The 27,505-nt window shown below is 36.8% G+C and overlaps 1 protein-coding gene across 1 annotated transcript in view; it reads left to right on the top strand.

The window, feature by feature from the left end:
- The first annotated feature begins 4,208 nt into the window (after positions 1-4,208).
- LOC129751970 (uncharacterized) overlaps positions 4,209-27,505 on the top strand; it is a 51,548-nt gene continuing 28,251 nt past the window's right edge. The window contains exons 1-4 of the mRNA XM_055747765.1: positions 4,209-4,320; positions 4,392-4,773; positions 4,843-8,973; positions 21,541-22,399. Of these exons, the coding sequence (XP_055603740.1) occupies positions 6,084-8,973; positions 21,541-22,399 (3,749 nt within the window). The 5' untranslated portion in view covers positions 4,209-4,320; positions 4,392-4,773; positions 4,843-6,083. The remainder of the gene's footprint in view (positions 4,321-4,391; positions 4,774-4,842; positions 8,974-21,540; positions 22,400-27,505) is intronic.

The raw sequence follows: 27,505 nt of genomic DNA, 5'->3' as shown, positions 1-27,505 counted from the left end.
TTTGAATTTTGGACAAAATTTCACGTAAGATAGGTAGGTACTTTTCCAGTCTTTGAAACCAGCTGCTTCGAATTTTTTGGGTTTTTGGGTCCAAAATTTCCCTTTGCGCACTGGACGGATTATATGGACGACCCCGTTCCAAAGGATCCGTCTCCAAATTGGATTGCATTTGATCTAGAATTTCTCATTAAATGCAGCTCCTTAGACCACATAGTGGCTTAGATTTTAAAAAGCTTTTAAGATTTGCAACCATTGGGCAAAAATCGGACAACGCACGACATCTATATAATTTGCCTGTTTTAAATTTTATGTAACTTTTTTCAAGCAATTAAATAAAAAAAATTGAGGAAATTTGGTTGAAATTACCAAAATACTGCATAAAAACCAAAATCATGTGGTGTTTAGCTATCCAACGATAGACAAGCACCCTAGTTGAGGCTCTCAGAATCAGGAGGGGATAAGTGCCAAAATCATCAATATTGAGCTAAGTTTACCAATCGATTCTTATTATCATAATCTATATCTGGGACAAAACACAGATAAAAAAAATTAAGAACTTTTTCGATTGAATTAAAATTGCTCAAATTAAAAAAAAAATGAAACATCGCGCAGCTTGAAAACTTTTAAGCGCATTTTCTCAAAACCTTCAAATTATCTCCCTCTGATTCTGAGGGCCTTAATTTATATCTTTTTCCCTAATATGATTCCCTATCTCAATCTGATATTAAGCATCACTACTGAACTTAAGAAAAATTGCCTTAATTTTGTAAATATTTTCAGCTGCTTTTATGTTTCAATTTTGGTAAAATTACACAGAATATGATATTTTCCTGGGAGGAAACCTTAACACAAACCTTAAATACTGAAAATGAGTTTGTCTAGTTCTGCTGTTTTGATTGCAATATTTATAACAGAAAAAAATTACAACTACTGTGTGTTCTAGAGTGTCCATTTCTCGGCCATTTTGCGTTCCCAGGAATCGGGAATTTTGAGCATCCTTTTCCCGGGAAAAAATTGTTTTTACCCTCTACGAAAGCATGTGAAACCATATTTTTATGGTATTTTTACATGTTTTACCCTTATTCTGTATTATGAAACATTCCCCTGCTTTTTCATAACATCCATGGTTTGAATTTCAAACTATTCAACTATTGATTTTGATTTCGTTTTTTTTTTTGGAATTCTAAAGGGTTAAAAAACGGTACATATTTCCACCGACAAAAAAATTTTAACTTTTTTGGAATACATGCTGACACGGTTAAAACAATAATGATTTAATCACAAGCTTTTTATTAAAAAAAAAAAAAGCAGTAGGTTAGACAGTGTAGGTACTTTGATTAAAAAAAATCCAAAAAACAATGTGTATGAGAAAATTAACCTACATTATTTACTGCTTCTTGCTGAAACATTGTTAAAATTGAGCAAGATTTTTTATTCACGATATCATTTGATTTGCTAGCCTTAAGGTGATCCATTAAATCTCGTAAGTTCTCAGGCAGCCGCCCATTTTTTTCAACTAGTGTCTTTTTTTTGTCGACAATTTTGATCGAATCGGAAATTCTAAACCAGTGATTTTCACACTTTTTTCACTAACCGTCCCCCTGTCTCAAAATTTTAGAGTTGATCACCCCCCTAGGAGTATTTTCGAACCATTTTGTAGAGGAATACAACAATAATTGGTAGTTCTGAGCTCATTTACCGCCCCCTTCTAGGCTCTCAACGCCCCCCAAATCATTGTTGAGTAAAATTCCAATAACTCTAATAGTATTTTTTATTCGGAATTAATTGTCGTTTTACACTTTTTCTACTAAGTTAAAGGCCAAAAAAACATCATTAATATCAATCATTATTAGGGAAAAAAAACAAAATCTTATCCATATATCAAGATTGAACAATTTTTTTCCTTGCTGAATCTGACTTATTTTTTCCAATAAAGGTAGTTTGAATTTCTGGAAAAAAGACTGGAAAAATAAATATGAATTATTGTTTTCTGGTGTACACGAATGTTAAATATAAGGATTAAAAGGTAAATGACAAGAAAAAGTCGCTATGGTGCAAAAAAAGTTTACCGTTTGAGCAATGAACCGTTACCGTTTGAGTTATGAATTGGAGAAGTTGTATTAATTTTTTAAGCTTATGTACAGCTTATGTGAATATTTATCTACATCATCAGCAGCAGGTTGAACTCTTTGTTTTGGGGATCGAGAATACCTGGCGATCGTTTCCCAGGATTCGCGAATTCCCAATCGGGAATTCTCGAGAACAAACACCCTAATAGGATCCAAATTTTAAAAAAGAAAGCAAGGTGTTTCTCTTAAACAACTTTACCTACCATATTTGTATATCATCTTTTCGGCTCATCAAAACCCTAGCAAAATGATTTATTCGTCGTTTCTCAAAAACTGTTAGGAAATATAGTCGGTTGAACTGTGCAAAAACTACAATCGAAAAAGTACTGAAAGTTAAGATCCTTAGCCCCTGTAGTTATGCAAGTTTTGGTAAAATTGTCAAACAAATTATCTCATCTAAACAGTTTTTCATAGAACAAAAGTTGTTTGTAATCATAAAACTAAGCTTCTGTAAATTTTTAGCGAAAAAAAAATTGAGTTCCAGAAGGTATAATTTGAAATCTGCGTCCCCAGATCACGATTTGAATTTTTCCTGAGGTATGTTTTCGAACACTAAGTTTCCTCGAAATGTGTAGCAACGTCACTTATTGTCATAGGTCGCAATCCAAAAATTGATGAATATATTTTGGTCCAAATAGGAACATCATGGTCGAAAGTGCTCTATAGATGGATTTTGGGAAAAAATGGTAGTATAGTTCATATTTATCACAGTAATTTCCGATGGTAATTTCCCTTCTAACTAAAGATTGGCCTGTTCAATAACATGATTTATTCTTAATATCTCTGATTGCTCAAAATGCTTCCCACTTATTGAGCTGCCATCTATTTTACCACTGAAAAGAAAGTAGATTTCCAAAAGCGATGAAAATTTTATTATAATCACTGTTTATGACAAATAGTGGTATGATAGGATGAAGGAAAAAAAGAGTTTATTTTTGCATAGGAATGTCTTAGATCTATGCATAAGAAATGAGTTATTTCCAATTTTTGGAATTTTAGGACCTAAGTAGGCTCTAGTTCCAAAACAGGCTAACTCACCCTATGTTATTCAGAAGCAAAGAGGTGGGACGCAGGCGAGCTTCCCTGGAGCTTGGAGATACCTTGAATAAGGTGTCTTCTGAAGTGAAACAGTTTCGTGATGCGAAATTCGATCAAAAATCGTTTTTGCCCTGCTATACTGTTACCATAATTAAGACTTTATCCAACGTTTAAAAAATTAGTAATTAAACGAGTACATATGTACATTATTATGATCTGAACTTTGTAAAACCTATTGAGACATTAGTTCATCCATGCCAACTCTGTTACCTGCGATTAATTTAGAAGGCAAATCAATCACAAACATCGAAATTAATGTCACATACACCGATTTAGGCGCTTAATCGTGAAACAAACCTGCTTACGCAAAACACGCAAAGTACCTTCCCTCCATTACAAGAGGAATGACCTACTGCGCCACCACGGGAATGGAAGCAAGGCGCTAATGAGAATCAACGGAAGACATAAAAAGTAGGCCTACCTACCTATAGGTTGTTTGATAGTTCCATCCACACGCGTATCAGATCAGCAAAAAAAAGAAAGAATAGTAAGCACTCATTTTCATTGACTGTTTTGTATCGCTTTTCGACCGTCATTTCGCCACCACCACCACCCACCATGCTTGCTGCGATCCATTTTCCTCGTACACCCCATGGGTGTCACCCATTAATATGGGGAGAGAAACTGGGGTTCGATTCGTATGATTCTTATTCAGAACGTTAGGCCTACCACAAACTACGAATGGCACTTGAACTTGGTTTACAATTTTTATTCGATACTTTCCGATGGTCTTTTTTTTCAAAAGGTCCAAATTTGATAAACAATTTGTTTCAAAAAGCTGTGTTCGTCATCGGAAATCTTCTTTGAAAAAAGAGGTGAGGTTACTAAAAAAAATGGTGCAGCGAAACAGGGTTTTCACTCTTTTAAAAATTCGGAACACAGTCGGATCTATGTTCATTTGTTGTAAAATGATAGGCCGAATTCGAATTGTCACCAAAGGCAAAGGAAAAGCGAAAGGCGGCCGGTCATTCTTTGCCAGTCAGTGGAAACTTGATAACGACGATGTCGGGTGGATGGTTTTTGCGGTGATGCGAACGATTTTATCAGGTTCCCTCTGTGTCCACCGCGGTCTTCGAAGAACCTTAGAAGGAAGGTAAGAGAGTCGTTAGTTAGTTGTGTGGTGTTGTCGACAGAGACGTCTCTGACAACAATTTTCTGTTGTAGGTAGATGTTGTTTGGGGTTGGAACGTAGTCGACGAAGTCGAAGCCGATTACCTCGTAAGGGAGGAAGCCTACCTATATTTAGAACCAAGTGGTTCCTTTTTCGATTCCCGTCGTCGTTTTTTGGCTGTCTTCGGTCTTCAGTGAAAAGTAAGCCGGAAGAAGGCGCTGCCTGCCTTCCCGGCTAATCAAACTGACAGCCGCCCTTGGGCGGCCATCATTTAATTGTTATTCTTCGATTTGCCGAATGTGGACGTTCTCGGCAAGTCACGTGCTGATTTCTGTTTGCTGTCGGCGCTAAGGAGAACTTTGACGGAATGGCATCGATGGATGGATGGGCCAGAAGTTCGGTTTTGTCTTTGGCTGACTGGAGAACGACTGACAGGTAACTTTCGCTGCGGTTTCGCGTTGTTTCGATAAAGAATGGTATTTAAAAGACAAACTTCTTATCTAGGTCGAGCTGCGCCCCGTGTGTTTGTGTTTGTGGATGACGGAACTGTAAAAATTCTTATCGGCACCACCATCCAAAGAAGCTAGACGACGATAGCGACTCGATTTCACGGAGAAGGAACAGGAAAACGGGAGGAGTTGGAGCCGGAAGCGGCGCAGAATGGGCGTTACTCTGAGAAATTACAGATTAATCTAGTGTACGGGCCAAAACTAGCATTTGGGCCATCTGGTTCCACACCGTCGAAACGTTATTAGATTTCGTTCGGAGGGGCAAATCCTGCCCCGTGGTCAGTGCTCTAACGGTGGTTGATCCAGCAGTGTTCAAATCGCTTAGCACGTGGCGGATGAGGAAAGAAAAAGCGGGGGTTGTGATTTTCAAGTGGCAAATCGTGCATCATTTAATCAAGCACGCTAAACGCTCATCAAGTACGCGGCGCGCACACATATGCTAGGGAGGCCAATTCGCGCGGATTTGGTGTGTGCGCGAGCGTGAAGGCAAATGGGGCAAAAGCTGTTGCGGGAGCAGGATCGCCAATGTAATGAATTGCGCGGACCACCGACGAAAATCTGCAAAATTTCGCCTAGATAGCCCGGTTTGCGGTGGTGGGTGCAGTTTGTGCGCGCTTCTAGCCGTCGAAGGGTGTCGTCCCAGTCACCGCGTCGCGTTTTGCGTCATCGCGTCGTCAGGATTTGAGACAAGACAGTGTGTATAATCAGTAGTGCACGCGAGCCGATGATGATGCACCATAAACAAAACAATTCTGCTGTCAAAATTTAACAAATGCCGCAGGGATTTAGTCGCGCGTAGGCAAATGACAGTGCGCAAATCGTCTTTTTTTTTCGTTTTTCTCATTCGGTCGGTGATAAAATAATCCTTCAAGCAGATCGCGCACCGCGGTATTGAGAGCGCAAATCGGACACGTGTATCGCTGTGTGAGTCGGGAACCGGGAGTAATTTTGCCGCTGTGTTTGGAGAGATAGGGAAGATTGTTGTTTGTTGATTCATTTGCGCGCTAGCTAGCTACCGTGAGCTGGCAATTTATACTGCACGGCAGCACACATATGCTTAAGTAATTTAGCGGGACGCGATTCTCACGAGGCAGCAGCGGCGCTCACTTCACAAAATTAGTGCTCGAGTATCAATTGCGAATGGTGGTTGGTTCTCGTGGGGAATCTCGAGAGTAGGCGAGATTTGCACACTGATTAAATTTCGGGAGGAAGTCTCTTGGAAGATTCGGTCCGGCCATGAAGTGCACCTCCTGCGTTAGTGCTAGTCGGGCAAAAAGCGACGAAGACGAGGAAGATGAAGCAGCGACTGCCGGATCGCAACAGCCAGTCGCATCGAGTCCGGTGAGGGCCATGGATAAACTTGTGGAAGAGGAAAACTATCGGGTTGAATCGCCTCCCCCTCCACTTCCGGATCGACCCTCTCTTGCGGCACGAAAACAACAAGAGCAACACGTTTCGATCGTAGAAGTGCCGGCAGATTTCCGAGGAGAACCTTCACGGATCTACGAAATCAGTCTGGAAAAACAGCACAGTCCCAGTCCGAGTTCAAGCAGTAGTTCGCACCTGCTCAGACCACCTCTGGACGTCATCACGGAAGAGAACAGTGATGTTAGTGATTCGGAAAACCGAACAACTCCAAAGCCGGATCTTTGCTTCCCGCGGCCGAAACCACGCTTCAAAAAGGCCAAATCACGTAATTTGCTGAAAAATCTATTTCAAGTCAAACAAGAACCAACCACTTGCGTTCTGGTGGACGCCAAAATTTCTGAATCATCGCCGGAGGAATATAGGAGCATTTGTACAACCGAGGTTGTCCCGGAAGAAATTCTGGAGGTCGAAGTGATAGACCTCGGTTCCAACTCCAGCAGCCTTGAAGATCTAACCGACCTTGATGGTGGTGAAGACGTCGCCTCAAAGCATCACCACATTGCCGACATCGATGAAGATAAGATAATCAATAGTGACAACAGGAATGACAGCAACAACAACGAAGATCAAAGTGCCAAATTCGTGCAACGACAGACCGAAGAAAAGCAAAAGGATGATAATGGTAATGATAATCAAGCGGCCATCACCCTAACAACAAAAACAACTGTAGCAACCACGGCAGACGACGCCAGCGACGTCACACCAAATGTTGAAGGGAGCGACGATGATGGCGCCGAGACACCAACGCCGCCGCCTTTTCCACCGCGTCCCAGAAGGCCCCGAGAGAAAACCCCATCAATAGAAGCAACAAGCGTCGCCGTGGAGGAAGTGCTAAGTGAGGAAGACAACAACGGCTACGAATTGGACGACGATCGCGATTACGATCAACATGAGGGAGAAAACAAAACAAATGAAAACTTTAGGCAGCCTCCGGCTGATTTGGCGGCATCGCAAATCGATGATGATGTTGATGATTCCGAAGAGGGCGATGATTCTGTTTTTCTCGATGACGATGACGAGGACGCTGACTACGTTGATGATCGTGAAGATGATGATGACCGCCCAGAATCCGCCGAGGATCGTGACGACGAGGAAAACGACCAAAACGACGACGACGACGGCAGTCTACTCGCGGTTGTTGGTCGTGCTAGCGTCGTGACGCAGTCGTTGCAGCGCGATGTCAATAAGGTCCCCGATTTGGACTCGGATTCGGATCGAAAAAGAATAACAAGTGACGAAGAGCAAAGTTCGATTGATTGTGCTGCTGTGACTCATCAGCGACGATCGGAAAACGGGGATCCCTGTGTTGTGATTGAATCAGGTGGTGACGACGAGGATATGTCAGGGCCGGCCCCAGCAATTCCGATGCCTCCGCCGCCGGCGGCTCTAAAGGCGGCCGGTATTCATGTTGCATCTAGTCAGCCGCCGGACAGTGAAACTGCTGCCGCCGTGACTAATCTGGGTCAGGACGACGAACGTCGTCGTGAACAAACGTCTCCCACCGATAGTGCAGGCAGCGAAAATGCTCAAATTCATAGTGGCAGTGATACTGGTGAAGTTGATCATGCAGATGTTGATCCGGTTAGTGAAAAAGATAGTGGCGATGCAGTAGCCCCGGTCCCGAGACAAGAATCCTCGAGTGTGTTGCTGAAAATCTTGCAAGACCGGCAGCAGCAGGTCAGTGTGGAAAATTGTCCTACTTTTGACGAGCAACATCCGACGGACCAGCAAATTTTCCCGAGTGCGACTGCTGTGGCGGCAGCGTGGCCAAAAATAGACCACGCGGTAAAAAGTGAACAGTTAAATTATGAAATCGTTCAAGATCATCGCCGCGTGTTGAGAGAAGAAACGGTAACTACCTCGACGTCGACGTCGTCGAGTGACCAAAGTGAAGTAATCCTACGCCGTCAGCCAAATCGTCCAAACGAGCCGTCATCCACTAGCGGTAAGGAACCATCACCGGAACAAAAAGCTGCCCTGGTGCACGATTTGCGTAACGAAATTAGCCGCATCAAGGACGCCGAGCTGCAGGAAGAGTTTCGCAAGCTCGAACTCGAAGCAGCTCGAATCGAGGAAGAGCTCGGCAAAATTTCCACCACCATGCCGACGACATCCCAATCTTCTCTCACCTCTGAAAACCTCACCTATTACGTTTCCAAGCAGAACGACTTTGCAGTGGAGCGTCTGTCGGCTGCATCCCGTCAAAAACCACCTGCAGCTGCTGCCACCGCCGCCAATGGCGTCAGTGCTGCCAAACCGCCACCCGTTGCCCACAACAACGATCAACTCTACAACGAGTGGCAGCAGAAAATGGAAGAACGTGAGGCTCGCCGCCTCCATAAAGTCGTCAAACTCAGCAACAAACCAAACAACGATCCCCCTTCCCAAAACGGTGGTCCCGAACCCCCTCAAATCCCTCCTCCACCCAAACCTCCCGCAATCCCTCCTCGAAACCAACAACAGGAAGAAGAAGACAACGAGTTCCTCCGCACCGTCAAGGAACGTCGTCGGAAATTCACCATCCAAGACAATTCCGTACCCCAAACCCCAACCTCCCTCAGCGCCCCAACTACCCCGCTCCTGAACCGGAAACCGATCCCGAAGCACATCGAGGCGGAGTTTGCCGAATTTGCGGAACTTCGGCGTCGGCAGCAGGAGGAGGCGGCGGCCACTGAGGAGGCGGAGCAATCGAAGCCCGGTGAGTCACCAACGTCCTTGCCAACAGAGGACGATGGCAAAACGAAGAAAAACAGTGTTGATCGGCGGTCTCCGTCGTCACTGCTCGTGTTGGCCAGCGCGATCGGGATCGTTGTTTGGACCGTGTGTCGTGTGCTGTTTGGACGGGAGTGATCCCACCTCAACTCAATCCGCCCCTTTAATATTTTTCTCTCTCTTTCCCACCCTCTCCTTTGGTTAACCTTGGGCAATACTCTCTTTTATTTTTCTCCCTAATTTTTCCCTTATGTTTGTTTTGATTGTGATTCTAATTTAGCTAGTGAAAAATTGGACAACTATTAATCTTCTATTACTTAATTTGTTTGTTCATGACAGGTAGTGATGAAAAAATCCAAACTATGAAATATTTGAATTGAACCTTCTGATTCAGTCAATCAATAACAAATCTAATTTTGAATATTCCCTCAATGAATAAATAAATAGGAAAATTTCCGATTCTCAGTTTAAAACTATCATTCTGGATTCTGATTTTCCCCTCCGATTCTAAATTCGGTTACTTAATTATTAACTCGTTTGATTCTTTTGTTATTGATTGACGGAAATCTCAACGTTCTCCGATGACTTATATTCAAAGATAGATTCAATGGTTTATTTGTTTCAAATTCCTAGAAATTCATTTTTAATTCAGGGAGATTATTCTCCTATGAGTGATTATACATATCCGCAAATGGTACCGTAGTCTAGTCAAGCTAGTTAGAACCATTATTTAGGCATTAGGTAGGAAATAGGTAAATTATTTATCATCAGGAAGCAATAATGAACACGTTGATATAATCCATGTAACCAAGTAACATGTAAACTGGTTTTGAACCAAATAAAAAAAATGATAGTTAAATAGGCAACAAATTTCTAGTTTTCCCTAATTTGTTGCGCGTTTCTGCATGTTGTGTTGTGTTTTATTCTGTTTCATTTTTTTCTGTTTTTATCATTTCATATCGTATCACCCTGATGACAGTAATAATTTTTTACAAATAGGTTCACCCGTTCTTTTTTATTCTGTCTAATTTCCATCCGGTTTCTAAAATCATACAAATTTATTTTTCAACGTTGACACGAAATACTTGGTGCTACTGGAAACCACTCACTGGTCTTTATTTGGCACGTGAAAAAGTCATCAAAAGGTTTGCAATCTTGGCTTTGAAAAGGAAAACCCTAAACGAAGTGAAAAGAAGTTCGGAAACTGTATACTGTAACTCTTCTCCTCCTATGGCGACCGGCAAAAACTCTAACGTCACGTTATTTCCAGTGATCCAGGCCCTAAAAGGAACTGCCACTTCGGACGTTGAGATATGTTTAGGAAAACTAAGGACACTAGCAATAAAATGAAGATGTTTTCTGATTCCCAGCTACATCCAAGCAAAACATGAGAGAACTCGAAATGGACCTATTTTTCGAAAAATATCATTTCGATAGCGTCAGAAATTGAGGATTGGCACAGGGAGCGCAGATTTTTAAGGCTGTTGCTATGGAAAAAAATTTTTTTGATTCGGCTTTCGGTAGAAAGACGGATTGGCACAGGGAGTGCAGATTTTCAAGGCTGCTCCTACGAAAAATAAAATATTTTGATACAGCCTCCGGTAGGAAGACGAATTGACACAAGGAGGGAAGATTTTCATAGCTGATGCAACGGAAAATTTATTTCCGATTCGGCCCAGGTAAAAAAAAGTCAAATAAATAAGTTCGGGAAGCGCAGATTTAAGACTCTGCCTACAAAAGGTCAGAGAAAGTGAAAGCTTTAATTTTTTTTTTTTTTTCGATTATAGTCGTTTACAGGGTGCGGTAATTGAAGTGCTACATTGAAATAAACATATAAATTGATCGAAACAACAACTTTTTATTTCAAATTCATTCAATTTCTCTTGAAAACAAATTACTATTTCAAAATTCACTAGTAAAGTTCGACTTGTTCGCCCTTGAGTTTAACCACTCGCCGCAGACGGTCGAGGAACGCATTGCATGAGGTCCGCAGGTGTTCTTGTGGTATTTTATCCCAGGTTGCCACGAGATGTCGCTTCAGGATCTCCACACCTTCATGTTTCTTAGAACAGACTTTGTCCTCCAACATTTTTACCCGTTCTTGTTTCTGCTTCACCGTAAGGTCTTGAACTTTTAGGATATTGTAGGGCTTGGTCTGAAGTTCATCTTTCAGGATCCAACTTCGATCCGATATGTTGAGATCCTCTGCCAATTTAGTGGCACTACGACGAGGATTTCTCTTAAGGCGCTTCTTAACGATCTTCGCCGTGGCAGGTGTCACCACAGTAGGTCGACGTCCCCCACCATATCGGTTTTTGGCACTTCCGGTCTCCAGGTATCTTTTAACTGAACGGTATACAAAACTTCTGCACACACTTATATCGGACAGCTCACGAACTGCCGTTTGCCAGCTAGAAACAAGACAACCACAGCGCTACGTTTCTGTTCGAGATCCATTTTCCCGGATAACACCTGATTACAAAAGTAACACTTACATCCAATGATAGCTAAGACTTAATGTAAACAAAGCGACGAGGGGTCGTTCAATACTGTTTCGTGTGCAACGAAACAATTTCTATTGGAGTAATGTGAAGCAGTTTAATTTCCGGAAACTGTAGAGTAAAGTGGGGCAAGAGTACGCAGGCGGAAAGAGTACGCACTAGGCTTTTACAGTAAACGACAACACTGAAACTGGCAACACTGTACCGGTTTGACAGGTCATCGAGTCAGCTGATCATGTGTGTTTTTGTTTGTGGTTTGGTTCGCGCACGTCGGAGAAATGAGATAAGTTTTAGTTTTTCCAATTTTTATGTAATTTTATGCGTTTTTGGAAACATTATCACGCTTCGTGGAAATTCGCTAATCAAATCTGCATACTTGACAAAGGACACATAATTCATATAGATTAAATCTGTGGAACACTCATGCCAGGATATGATCGGAATATTTAGCACTGTTTGCTAGCTAAGCTAAATTTTTTCACAAATGGTCGTAGGGGGCAAGAGTACGCAGGTTTGGTGGGGCAAGAGTGCGCATTGGTTTCCTTCGTCTTTTTGATAGCATTTGGAAAGCTAACCCAAAGAATAATCAAGTTTTCAATAATCAGGACGTACAAAAGGAAAACTAGCCGGAAGATTTGCTCTCCGGAGATGCTGGAAAACGCCAGGCCGCGGTTGAAGGACGGAGAATCGAAGCGCCGGATTTGCTGAAAGCCTCGGGTCTTCGGAATCAACCTTGCGTAATCGTCTTAAGTTGGTAATCAACAGAAGATATTTTTGTTTTGAATTGTGAATAGAAATCATTTTTCTCGACCAGGGATTCGGTGCTGAAAGCCATGGACAATTCACTTCAGTTTTTACTCCTCAGCAGTCAGAGGATCTCGTCAATCACTGCAGAGCGCTGCACAGTGCTTTTTACGGTCCGACTTTCAGTGATTTGCGTCGCTTCGCCTTTGCTTTTAGGCAGCCACACAATACCGCGTCGGACGTCGCGTCGCGTCAGCTGTCAACGCCGTCGTTGAGTACTAAAACGCTGACGTGACGCACCCGACGTTTTTTGCGTCACAATACAACGTCAAGAGACGTTTTATCCAAAGTTTGTTTTGATTTGATTTGTGAGAAACTTCATTCAAAATGCGGGCCAATCGATGAAGAATTTGACTCACCCCATCACGTCAGTCAACCGGCGCCGGTACCGTCAGACCTTGGTGTGACACAAATCTTTTCCGGAACGGGGAACCGGAGGCGAAGATAAAGAAGTTCAAACTAAAAACAAAAATCAAAGATTTTAAGTTTTTGACCCTAGCGGTTCCGCGGTCCCATAAGAAGATCAACTTCAAGGAAAAAAAAGTGTTTATCATTCGCAGGCTTGAATAGATGAATAGATAAATTTCAAGCGATCATACGGAGGAAAACGGCTGAGAACGAATGCCTGAGCAATCAGCGAGATGCAGCGGCAGAGCACTGTGGATTAGTTAGAAAGATTGAAGCAAAGCAGGAGATAAACTGTAACCGGGAAAATCAACAGCTGTAACGATTTCGATTCTCATCCCGGACGCTGCTTTGTTGATGTTCCAGTCGCAGAACTAGCAAGGAATCGAATCAAGTGAAGTTTGGTTCTTTCATTGTGCGTGCAAACTTGATGAGAAATATATTTTTTGATAATTCAGATGACAAATTTAAATTTAGGTTCAGATTCAATTGAAGAATAGAAATTTCAGAATTACAATTGTAGATTTCTGATTTTTGAGTTCAGATATCAAATTGTAATTTTTAAAATATTTTAAGTCATTTTCAATATAAGATCTCAGATAGTAATATTTTATGTCATTTTCCATTTCAATGATACTTGTTGTGTTTGTTTATTAACTTTTTCTAATATTTCCAATTTTTCTCGTTTAAAAACATGAAAAAGTCGGAGCACGATGCGATACTTTTTCGATTTTTTTCAAAAACAGAATGTCGACGCTGGAGAACGCTGCTATTTCGAACAAGTTTTGCCTTTTAGTACAAATGCCTTTACTGACGCGACGCACCATTGTGGTGACTCAAACTGAAAATAGCATCCTCAAAATTAAATGTAAACGCAACGCGACGACGGACGGACTATTGTGCGGCCGCCTTTTGCTGAAGCGAACTGCGTTATCCATAAAATCACTGTTTTATTTTAACTATTGTTTATGAAATAAACGTTTTGTTTTGTTTAACAAACGATTATAATGATTCAAGACCTCACTTACACCGGACCAGAATGGAATACAATGAGCTTATTATATGCGTACTCTTGCCCCACCTCATGCGTACTCTGATCGATACTTTGTTCTTTGAAGAAATACAATAAGTACACAACTAAGTGCGTACTCTTGCCCCACTTTACTCTAGATATGTCATTCGCGACTTATATCAAAGATGCAGTTGGCGGACAGTCATTGAAAAACTTAGTCGATATAACAGTGATCGATGCTAATCACAAGTCCACACAAGTTTAACTGAATTGCAAATTGAAATCTACAATTGATTAGTTTCTAAACATCGTTTGGGATCAAATGGTTTTCCGGTAAATTTATTTCTTGTGCCGAAAATTTTACTTATAAAAATCTTCATGGAGGGAGGGGGGTTAAACTAGGCTTGCCAGATACATTCAGAAAAAAGCGGGACATTTCATGATAAAAAAAGCGGGACACAGCCGAAAAAAGCGGGACATTTGAAAATCTCTTTAAAACAGCTTAATTGTATAACTAAACACCATCCAAAAATGTTGATTGTACACTACGGTTTTTTTTTCACGCGGTTTGATTATGTTCAGCTTTTTCTTATATTACTACAAATTTTCCTGGTTTTTACCATAAACACGTTTAATTTTAACGTTTCTCGCGACAAGTAAACGGTGGATTTGATACCGTGTGTAATAACAAATATATTTCAATTTTGTTCTAAACATTTGAAAACTCAAGAAAACTTTCATCATTGTATACTAATTCAGATTCCGGCGAAAATTCAGATCTTCAATCATTTGGAAGCAACTTACACAATATTTTCTTCAAACTGAATCAGAATCTTTCTGTAATGGTAAGAACATTAGAGTTTTTCAATACAATACGTATTACGTATTACGTATACGTATTCAATGCAATACGCCTTATATGAAATATGAAAAATGCTACCTATTATGAAAAAAAAAGTTTTTGAAACCATTTCTGTGTTAAACCAATGAATTCAATATGAGGCTAAAGTTTGATTTTTTCTAATATTAATTAGTGAACTTTTCCAAGAAAAAAAGCGGGACATTTTGAGGAAAAAGCGGGACAGCGGGACATTCAACAAAAAAGCGGGACATGTCCCGCTTTTGCAGGACGGATGGCAACCCTAGGTTAAACCCCTAGGTATTCTTTCACTGAATCAATAATTACTAAACTCATCAAAAAAAAGACATGTTTTAAAAGGTTCACAAAGAGAATTTTTGAACCAATGCTGAGTATTGAAATGTGGAATTGTGGAAACACATTTTTGCCCTATTTTGTCTTGTGTTTGGATGGGATGAAATCCCAGACAACCATTTGGGGGGTATTTCGAATTTGCAACACAAACGTACGTGCAAATAAACGTGTAAACATATCGTATATAATGCAGTAAAACCAGTATATACGCATCATTTTGGAGGCCATATAGGTACATTAGCACACATATTCTTGATTTGGATCGTATTGAATTACGATTTGCCATGCGAATCATTTACGACTACCCTGATTCCTTTTGGAATATACTATGACAATTTACATCATCATATAGATGATTGAGGTTGTAATCTTGTAGGTCTTCGCTCAATATGCGATTGGGAATATCTTTATATACGACATTTTTCGTAACAATATGGAAAGTTTGACGACTTATTTGGTCATCTTCTGCGACTTGAGTGCAGGGCTCTCATTTTCCGTCAGTTGAATAAAAATAAGGTTATTACAAAATGCGTTTTTGATGTCAAATTCAATTATTATTTGCCTGATTGCTGAATTTTTTTCAACGTTCATGAAGTTATTGTAAAGCTTAGTTCTTTTAGAAATGGGACACTTTCATTTGCTAATAGCTCGTTAACTAGTTATTGGATATTAAAAATTTGAACAGCATTTTGTTGCCTGTAAAAAGTACTATTCGACCTATTTTTTTCAAAATTTAAAATTTACGCGTTTTTGAGATATGTACGATGCTTGAGAAAAAGAAAAAAAAATTTTTGCACAGATTCCTTTAAAATTCGTCATTATCAAATTGATAGCTGAAAAAACCGTTGATTATTCAAAGAATTACTGAGTTTATGTGGTGGATAAGTATGCAAACACTGTCAATAATGTCCACAAAGTTCAAATCAAGCATTGGAGTGAAGCAGATGATCGGCAACAACGGTTAAGGATCATCAAGGAATGCAAGTCTCATACCAGCATTTTTAATTTTCAATAAACGAAAAGCTAAGGGTAGATCGCTGAAATGTCCAAAACAATTTTCTCCGATAAGCTGAAAGTGTTGCCTAGTGATGACTCATTGAAATCCAACCTCAAACAGCCATTTTTTGATAGTTCCAAAGCTCTTAAGCTGTAAAACCGGTACCGAAAAAAAAACGTTCAAAAATGTGATAAAAAATAACCAAATTTGTTCATTTCGAAACAACTGTATCCACTAAAATGCTTCCAGTTTCCAGTTTCCAGAGAAGTATTGGACCAAAAAGTATCAGAAATTGAAGAAGGAAGGTGAAGCCACCTAAAATATAGATTTTACAAAGTATAAGTTGGAGAAACTGATCAATACCATGACAGAAAAAAGTGTGCGCCGGCCAATGGGAGACACCAAGAATAAAGTAGAAATTTCTTTTACAAAAAACGGTAAATATTTTTTTTCAAATTTTTTCATGAAATATCATAACATTGCCTACTTTTCCTTCATAGAAAGTATTTCGTTCAAACGAATGGTTTTTGAGATACAGGCATTTGTAACTGTCCCATTTCTAAAAGAACTAAGCTTTAGTACCTGGACTTGATCCCCTGTCGATACGATCTACAGCTCATGATAGTTCCTCGACGTTATCTGAAATATATAAATTCAAGGGGACATCAAACCAAAAGCAAATCGTGTATTTCTAAAACTGAAATCTTTTAAATCGTAGAACACGTCATCGATGATCTAAAAATAGACCAACATTTTGAAGCCTCCCTGGGTAATATGGAATTCGGTAGACCAGTTTCGAATTTTATCAACTAGTCTTGTGTTGCCAGCTAAAAAAACAAGACTGGAATTTAAGCATATATATCTTACGGTTTTCGGAGGCTTCCTGATCCTTATCGGAAATTTCCTATGAATTCTTATTTTCATCGACAGGTACTATATTGGATACAGCATCGGCCTGGATTTCGGGTAGAAATGTTTCGCCGCCGCGCTCAATGTGAACACTATGGGAAGAACATTTATTACCAGCAGATACCTTAGTACTTTTGTATCGCTGAACTAATCGACTGTAGATACCAGGCTTCCGACATTTTTTTCTTTTTAAAATATAATCTCTCATTTTAGCAATCTTGTTTGATAGAAAAATGTAATTTTCGCTAAGATCTAACACCTAGTCGTTATGATAATATAAATCGTATTTCATGTTAAAAAAATCTCAATTTCGAAATATTTTATGCATAGCACGACAAAATTTTTCAATCAAGGCTGATCATCGTACAGCGGTCGTTTCACGGATTTTTTACGAATTGTCGTACACAAAGGTCGATTACATATGTACATAAAGGGTGATACGGTCAAAATTTGGTCAAGGGAAAACGCGTGTAAATCAGTGAAATCGTTTATTTAAAAAATCAAATTAAGTTTCATTTTCAAGTTTAATTAGTATAAAATTCAGGAAAAATATTCAGTTAGGCTTCCGCTTTTCCAAACCCGAATTGCCGGGCCTAACGCTTAACCCCTGCCATCGGATTTTCTACAGCCACCTTGTCCACCTTCTTTGCCGCAGAAAGCCAGTTTGCCTTGAACTGCTGTTCGTCCTTAGCAGTTTTTTGGTCTTCTTTAGGTTCCGCTTGACAATAGCCCAGTATTTCTCAATTGGGCGGAGCTCTGGCGTGTTGGGAGGGCACGTTGTTGGCGGCGTATGGCTCCATGGCCTTTTTACCGTAATGGCAAGATGCCAAATCCGGCCAAAACAGTACGGAACAACCGTGTTTTTTTTTCAGGAAAGGCAGCAGACGTTTATTCAAACACTCTTTCACGTAAATTTCTTGGTTGACAGTCCCGGAAGCTACGAAAATGCTGCTTTTCAAGCCACAGGTGCAGATGGCTTGCCAAACCAGATAATTCTTCGCGAACTTTGACAGTTTCATGTGCTTGAAAATATCTGCTACCTTTCTCCTTCCTATTGTCGTATAAAACTCCTGTCCCGGAAGCTGCTTGTAGTCGGCTTTGACGTATGTTTCGTCGTCCATTACCACGCAGTGAAACTTCGTCATCATCGTCGTGTACAGCCTCCCGGATCGCGCTTTGGCCATCGTATTTTGTTTATCATCGCGATTTGGAGTCACTACCTTCTTGTAAGTTGATAGTCCTTCTCGTTTTTTGGCTCGATGCACGGTTGTAGACGATTCACCCAGCTTATTTACGGCATCTCGGAGAGAGAGGTTAGGGTTTCTCTTGGAACTACCGGCAACTCAGTTTGTCGTCTCAGCGGCTTTCGGTTTTCGATTTCCCCCCGATCCATACTTCCTGACTGTCGACAAACGTTCCCCAAACACTTTAATCACATTTGTAACGGTTGATTTGGCAACCTTTAGCGATTTTGCCAGCTTTGCGTGCGAGTAGCACGGATTTTCGCGATGCGCGAGAAAAATTTTGATACGCTGCTCTTCCTCCCTGGACGGCATTTTGACAACTGAAGAGTGAATTCCAAAATCAAAATAGGAGCAACCTTCTACACACACACCTTCAAAATGAGGGATGTTCAGGTTTTTTAAATGCAAAATTGAAAGAAATACGTCAAGTTGAAATTGACCGAATTTTGACCGTATCACCCTTTAGCAGCCTTTTTTTAAAGTTTATAGAAGACAAGATTAAATATCTAGTTTAGTTCTCAGCATTTAAGGTTGCCAAAATGTTTTGAATATGGTCAACAAAATTCCGTAATAACTAAATTTAAGTTATTTTGTTCAATTTTGAAAATAAACTGTATAAATCTGTGCAAAATTCAGGCGAAATCCGGGTAACCAGGCCGGACCAGACTTTTCCTACATTTGTGTCGAATTACCAGGCAAGTCCTAGTAAGATCGTGCAATCTGGCAAGCTTGTTTTAGCATCCCATAACAATTCGGTTCAGTTATGCGTTCTTCGAGCACGTTCTTGCGATGTTAATATTTTTCTATTGAAGAAAATATCCAAAGGACAATGGCTCGAGATTTTTCTCCGGAATCCTACACTCAGAGGAAATCTTATTATAAATTTCATAAGATACATCTTATGAAACACTTTTTTGCGTCCAAACTAATTTTTCATAAGAGTCTTATGAAATTCTTTCAATTTTCATACGATGTTCTTATGAAAAATAGAAGAAACGGCATTGTGAAAAAATGATGAACACATTCATTCATGGCATCAGTTTTTTTTTCATCATCTAACAGTACGAAGCAATCGCCAGTTCATAGTTATTATAGTTTTCCTTTAATGTTAAATGTTATTGTTATCTCCGGAATGGTAAGTTCGATTTGATGTTTTTGGTGTGAACGTTGAATATATTAGTAAACTAAAATACATTATTTGTTTACTTTTCAGCAAGCTGATCGGCAAAAAACGAAAGGTCGAAGATTTAGATGCGGCAAAAAAAACTTTGATGGAGCCGTCTGTTGATGCGCTGCTGATGGTGACAATGCAGGATTTAATTTTAAACGAATTTGGCAAACAATAAAGTGAATGTTTTCAGCACGAAATATCGAGAATTTTTCTTATTAGAAAGTGATTAACTGTTTCCATAAGAATCTCTTATGAAAAGCAACAACCTCTCATTGAAGTAGGTGTTCACCTTCAGAATTCATTCGCGTCATAAGACAATCTTATGAATTTCATTAATTTTTCTTATGGCGCCACTTCATAAGAGAATCTTATGGCATACATAATAGTATTTTTCTGAGTGTAGCAGAATCCATTGAAGGTTAAGCTTAAGGAAATAGTTAAATCCCGGATAAAATAGAACAGGACTACCAAGCGAAAAAAAATAATTTTCAATCAAACTATGGACGAATGGATGAATAGAATTAAATAAACTTGGAAGATGATAAAAAATTTAAAATATTAATATTATCTTCAAATTTAGAAATTTAAATTACTCTGAACTTCAACATTTTCGACGTAAGGGTTGAATTCACAAAGATGGAAGTATTCTTGAGAGTTCAATTTTTTAACAATATTTTACAATACATGGCAATATTTGGGCATTTGATCTCGAATAAAGAAAGTTAAGAAAAAACATTGAAATGTAATTTTTTTCGGGCTTTTTTGGGAATAAAATAAAACCTGGCAATCTGGAATGCTCACTTTACAAGCAAAAGTATGAGTATAAATAATGCAAAATCTATGTTAGTTTTTCGATCATTATCGAAATTTGTGTTGCTTTACATTTTAGTTCTAATCAGCATTTTTGGATTTGCATTTTAAATTTTGCAATTCCTGCGATTCGAAATTTTGTATTTCAATATCATTTGTAGTTCCATAGTACGATTTGAATTTGAGACTTTGGATTGTTAGTCTGAAAAAATCCGATTTTACGTTTTGAATTTCACTGTTAAACTGTCTGTATCTCCACGATACTTGATTTTAATTCTGTTGTTTATTTATTTATTTTATATTCTTTGTCTGAAGTCTTAATGCTACGTTTTAGGGCAACATGACGTTATCATACGGAATTATTGATCACTATTCAGGATTTCGATCTTGGAAAACACGATATAAAGTATGAATTTACAGTCTTCAACAAAGTTGCTCAGTGTAAAAATTTTCCCATAATAACCTTAAAGTTATAATTTACTCATGTAAACGTTATTTTAAAATTCTGCAAAAAATCATGGATAAGTTATGAACCAAAACGAAGCTTTTAAGTCCCCAGGGTTTGAGAAATTAAAAAATGACCCTAAATCGACTCTGTCTACTGTGTAGGTCTTTGAACGATTCAAACGTTAATCTCAATTCCATCCCAGAAAAACAGCGCACTGAAAAACCCAATAACAGTCTAAATGTTAAACATTACGAAGTTTTAGAAGACATCTGATAATTTTTCAATAAGAAGACATTCATCACTGCTTATACGACAACGAATCTGCTGAAGGTCGAGTTTCAAAAATATCTATTATCACCAAGTCATAAAAAGGACCAAGGCGCTGCCCATAACTCAGTCAGTACCGTTCATGTCGTTCGAGCCAAAAGTTGTGAGTTCAAACCCAGGAGTAAAACTGTAGCAACGCATAGGTGACAATATTTCTGTTGATTTTGAGTTGGTTTTTATGAGGTGAACCTCACAGGATCAACTAATATACTCGATGTCACGACCTTTAAGTTGCTGCCTCCAATAAACTACAGTAACGCGTCTGAGGTAATGATTGGTTGGTTGCACATAAGGTGGGGAATTATACGAATAAAATCCATACTCAGATCCAATCAATCAGGATTCAAGGCATACCTTTGAAATAACTGAGTGAAAACCGACTCAACCCATCTCCGTTTCATTAGCGCTGCCAGGTTACAAGTTCTCCGAACCAAAAATTTAATCATAAAACATTCAACGAAAGACCCACAAACATCTTAACTAGGTAGAAAAGTGCCACTGAGCTTTCTTGTTCTTGAATCCTAACTCAAAAATGAAATTTTTTTTTCTCTAAATTGAGAATACTTAAATCGAAAAAAAAATCATGATTTTCATTACCATTGCGTTTTGTTAAAGTGTTTTTGTTTCGCTTGCCGCTTCCGAAAGCCATTCCGTTTATTAAATTATGTTTTTCGTTTTTATTTCGTTTCGCAATTCCTTCGCCATTGATCAGTCGAAAGTCGTCAGCCCATAAAGCCCGATGCATACAAGCCGAATCAGCAACCGCAACCGATTTCGCTTCCAGCAACAGCGCCAATTAAAAATGGATCCAGTGTTGCCAATATCGAAAATTCGGAGGAGGAACCCGTTAAGGTAAGCACCCTGATCGAGGTGCACCAGCAAAAGCAACGTCAATTGCTCCGTCAAGACAGTTACAAAAACGCCGTGAGCAGTGTTGCCAATTCGACGGAAAACGTATCTTCTCCTGAACGAAACGAAGACGACGAAGAGGAACCGAAGCCGATCAGTGTCAGTGCCAAATGCCAGGAGTTTGAGCGGCGTCTGCAACGCAGTGCCAGTGGTGATGGCCGCAGACCCCTGGGAAGCATGCCAACACCGGTTGCCTGCAACTTCAAAGCACCGGACAATCCGATACCACCGGCGCCACGCGAACCTCCGAATCCTTACCAGGGCACCAGTGCTCCCATCGTGCTGTCCGCTCCGCCATCCTCAGCACCACCTAAGCCAGCTCGCATTGGTAGCTATTCCGAAGCGTTTGACTGTAACACCAGCGAGTTTGTAGTGAATCGTAACGCCAACAGCCACTACTTCACTGACACTACTGATACTACTAGCGCTAGCAATTGTCATGGTCGTCATGGTAACCAACAACAACAACAACAACATCAGTTACAACAACAAAGGCGAAGCTTTTCCGAAGCCGACCTACTGCATGAGATTGACCGGGCACTAGTGCTTGCTAAAGATTTCTTGTTTTCCCGGGGTAACGTACCGTTAGCAGCAACAACAACAACAGCAGAAATCATAACCTCACAAACTAATATGAGAGAATCAAACGTGTTCCTAGATTGGTGTGCTTTTTTTCCCGTTTTGCCGACTACTTTTTCCTCCTTTCCCGTGACGTTCCTCTTGTGGCTTGTGTGTTGTTGTTTTTCTAGCGTTTTTCTCGTTTGTTTGTTTGTTTGTCTGCCCAAAACACGTGCTTTTAGGGAAAGTAGCATTAGCTTTTTATGATGACAACTTTTCACCATTCGCCAAAGATGATAAATAATCCGAAACGAAAGCGTTCATTTTTTTTTTCGTATGCGGAAGATGGATTGCACAAAACAAGGTAATAATTTTTATTAGTTTGAACCAGCATCGTGGATCATACGATTATGACACCACCCGGTGTCAACTCTTGACATTTTCTGCGTAGGTTGAACTAATTAAATTTAACTCCGTCATATTAGATATTTTTTTACAATTTCTACACGAAATACAGACCCCGTTCGATTTTGGCAACATTCGATTTTGGCAACATCCGAGCAAAAACCGTTCGATTTTGGCAACATCGAAAAAATACGGTTTTTTTTGTCAATTTTTTATTTTTTATTCTCATTTCAAATTAATCAAAATTAATGTAAAACGTAATATTAGCATGAAATTTTTCAATTCTGCTTATTTATGATAGTTTTAAACTGTAAAAAACGATTTTTTCCATGTTTTACTGCTTAAAACTAATATAATTGAGCCAAATTGAAAAACTTTATGCTAATATAAGGTTTTACATCAATTTTGACTTATTTGAAATAAAAATTAAAAATAAAAAAGTGCCAAAAAAAACCGTATTAGAATTTTTTCATTTAAAATTTTTGAAATTTTTTAATTTCATTCTCCAAAAAAAATTTTTTGACAGTTTGCAAAATTTTGACAATTTTGACAATTTTGACAATTCTGACATTTTTGACATTTTTGACAATTTTGACAATTTTGACAATTTTGACAATTTTGACAATTTTGACAATTTTGACAATTTTGACAATTTTGACAATTTTGTCAATTTTGACAATTTTGACAATTTTGACAATTTTGACAATTCTGACATTTTTGACATTTTTGACAATTTTGACAATTTTGACAATTTTGACAATTTTGACAATTTTGACAATTTTGACAATTTTGTCAATTTTGACAATTTTGACAATTTTGACAATTTTGACAATTTTGACAATTTTGACAATTTTGACAATTTTGACAATTTTGACAATTTTGACAATTTTGACAATTTTGACAATTTTGACAATTTTGACAATTTTGACAATTTTGACAATTTTGACAATTTTGACAATTTTGACAATTTTGACAATTTTGACAATTTTGACAATTTTGACAATTTTGACAATTTTGACAATTTTGACAATTTTGACAATTTTGACAATTTTGACAATTTTGACAATTTTGACAATTTTGACAATTTTGACAATTTTGACAATTTTGACAATTTTGACAATTTTGACAATTTTGACAATTTTGACAATTTTGACAATTTTGACAATTTTGACAATTTTGACAATTTTGACAATTTTGACAATTTTGACAATTTTGACAATTTTGACAATTTTGACAATTTTGACAATTTTGACAATTTTGACAATTTTGACAATTTTGACAATTTTGACAATTTTGACAATTTTGACAATTTTGACAATTTTGACAATTTTGACAATTTTGACAATTTTGACAATTTTGACAATTTTGACAATTTTGACAATTTTGACAATTTTGACAATTTTGACAATTTTGACAATTTTCACAATTTTCACAATTTTGACAATTTTCACAATTTTCACAATTTTGACAATTTTGACAATTTTGACAATTTTGACAATTTTGACAATTTTCACAATTTTCACAATTTTCACAATTTTCACAATTTTCACAATTTTGACAATTTTGACAATTTTGACAATTTTGACAATTTTGACAATTTTGACAATTTTGACAATTTTGACAATTTTGACAATTTTGACAATTTTGACAATTTTGACAATTTTGACAATTTTGACAATTTTGACAATTTTGACAATTTTGACAATTTTGACAATTTTGACAATTTTGACAATTTTGACAATTTTGACAATTTTGACAATTTTGACAATTTTGACAATTTTGACAATTTTGACAATTTTGACAATTTTGACAATTTTGACAATTTTGACAATTTTGACAATTTTGACAATTTTGACAATTTTGACAATTTTGACAATTTTGACAATTTTGACAATTTTGACAATTTTGACAATTTTGACAATTTTGACAATTTTGACAATTTTGACAATTTTGACAATTTTGACAATTTTGACAATTTTGACAATTTTGACAATTTTGACAATTTTGACAATTTTGACAATTTTGACAATTTTGACAATTTTGACAATTTTGACAATTTTGACAATTTTGACAATTTTGACAATTTTGACAATTTTGACAATTTTGACAATTTTGACAATTTTGACAATTTTGACAATTTTGACAATTTTGACAATTTTGACAATTTTGACAATTTTGACAATTTTGACAATTTTGACAATTTTGACAATTTTGACAATTTTGACAATTTTGACAATTTTGACAATTTTGACAATTTTGACAATTTTGACAATTTTGACAATTTTGACAATTTGGACAATTTTGACAATTTTGACAATTTTGACAATTTTGACAATTTTGACAATTTTGACAATTTTGACAATTTTGACAATTTTGACAATTTTGACAATTATGACAATTTTGACAATTTTGACAATTTTCACAATTTTCACAATTTTCACAATTTTCACAATTTTCACAATTTTCACAATTTTCACAATTTTCACAATTTTGACAATTTTGACAATTTTGACAATTTTGACAATTTTGACAATTTTGACAATTTTGACAATTTTGACAATTTTGACAATTTTGACAATTTTGACAATTTTGACAATTTTGACAATTTTGACAATTTTGACAATTTTGACAATTTTGACAATTTTGACAATTTTGACAATTTTGACAATTTTGACAATTTTGACAATTTTGACAATTTTGACAATTTTGACAATTTTGACAATTTTGACAATTTTGACAATTTTGACAATTTTGACAATTTTGACAATTTTGACAATTTTGACAATTTTGACAATTTTGACAATTTTGACAATTTTGACAATTTTGACAATTTTGACAATTTTGACAATTTTGACAATTTTGACAATTTTGACAATTTTGACAATTTTGACAATTTTGACAATTTTGACAATTTTCACAATTTTGACAATTTTGACAATTTTGACAATTTTGACAATTTTGACAATTTTGACAATTTTGACAATTTTGACAATTTTGACAATTTTGACAATTTTGACAATTTTGACAATTTTGACAATTTTGACAATTTTGACAATTTTGACAATTTTGACAATTTTGACAATTTTGACAATTTTGACAATTTTGACAATTTTGACAATTTTGACAATTTTGACAATTTTGACAATTTTGACAATTTTGACAATTTTGACAATTTTGACAATTTTGACAATTTTGACAATTTTGACAATTTTGACAATTTTGACAATTTTGACAATTTTGACAATTTTGACAATTTTGACAATTTTGACAATTTTGACAATTTTGACAATTTTGACAATTTTGACAATTTTGACAATTTTGACAATTTTGACAATTTTGACAATTTTGACAATTTTGACAATTTTGACAATTTTGACAATTTTGACAATTTTGACAATTTTGACAATTTTGACAATTTTGACAATTTTGACAATTTTGACAATTTTAACAATTTTGACAATTTTGACAATTTTGACAATTTTGACAATTTTGACAATATTGACAATATTGACAATATTGACAATTTTGACAATTTTGACAATTTTGACAATTTTGACAATTTTGACAATTTTCACAATTTTGACAATTTTGACAATTTTGACAATTTTGACAATTTTGACAATTTTGACAATTTTGACAATTTTGACAATTTTGACAATTTTGACAATTTTGACAATTTTGACAATTTTGACAATTTTGACAATTTTGACAATTTTGACAATTTTGACAATTTTGACAATTTTGACAATTTTGACAATTTTGACAATTTTGACAATTTTGACAATTTTGACAATTTTGACAATTTTGACAATTTTGACAATTTTGACAATTTAACAATTTTGACAATTTTGACAATATTGACAATTTTGACAATTTTGACAATTTTGACAATTTTGACAATTTTGACAATTTTGACAGTCCTGACAATTTTGACAATTTTGACAATTTTGACAATTTTGACAATTTCGACAATTTTGACAATTTTGACAGTTTCGACAATTTTGACAATTTTGACAATTTTGATAATTTTGACAATTTTGACAATTTTGACAATTTTGACAATTTTGACAATTTTGACAATTTTGACAATTTTGACAATTTTGACAATTTTGACAATTTTGACAATTTTGACCATTTTGACAATTTTGACAATTTTGACAATTTTGACAATTTTGACAATTTTGACAATTTTGACAATTTTGACAATTTTGACAATTTTGACAATTTTGACAATTTTGACAATTTTGACAATTTTGACAATTTTGACAATTTTGACAATTTTGACAATTTTGACAATTTTGACAATTTTGACAATTTTGACAATTTTGACAATTTTGACAATTTTGACAATTTTGACAATTTTGACAATTTTGACAATTTTGACAATTTTCACAATTTTGACAATTTTGACAATTTTGACAATTTTGACAATTTTGACAATTTTGACAATTTTGACAATTTTGACAATTTTGACAATTTTGACAATTTTGACAATTTTGACAATTTTGACAATTTTGACAATTTTGACAATTTTGACAATTTTGACAATTTTGACAATTTTGACAATTTTGACAATTGTGACAATTTTGACAATTTTGACAATTTTGACAATTTTGACAATTTTGACAATTTTGACAATTTTGACAATTTTGACAATTTTGACAATTTTGACAATTTTGACAATTTTGACAATTTTGACAATTTTGACAATTTTGACAATTTTGACAATTTTGACAATTTTGACAATTTTGACAATTTTGACAATTTTGACAATTTTGACAATTTTGACAATTTTGACAATTTTG

The sequence above is a fragment of the Uranotaenia lowii genome, chromosome 3, assembly GCF_029784155.1.
Source record: "Uranotaenia lowii strain MFRU-FL chromosome 3, ASM2978415v1, whole genome shotgun sequence".
In the NCBI taxonomy this organism is placed as follows: domain Eukaryota; kingdom Metazoa; phylum Arthropoda; class Insecta; order Diptera; family Culicidae; genus Uranotaenia; species Uranotaenia lowii.
The sequence above is the reverse complement of the archived record's forward strand: the minus strand, read 5'-3'. Positions and strand labels throughout refer to the sequence as shown.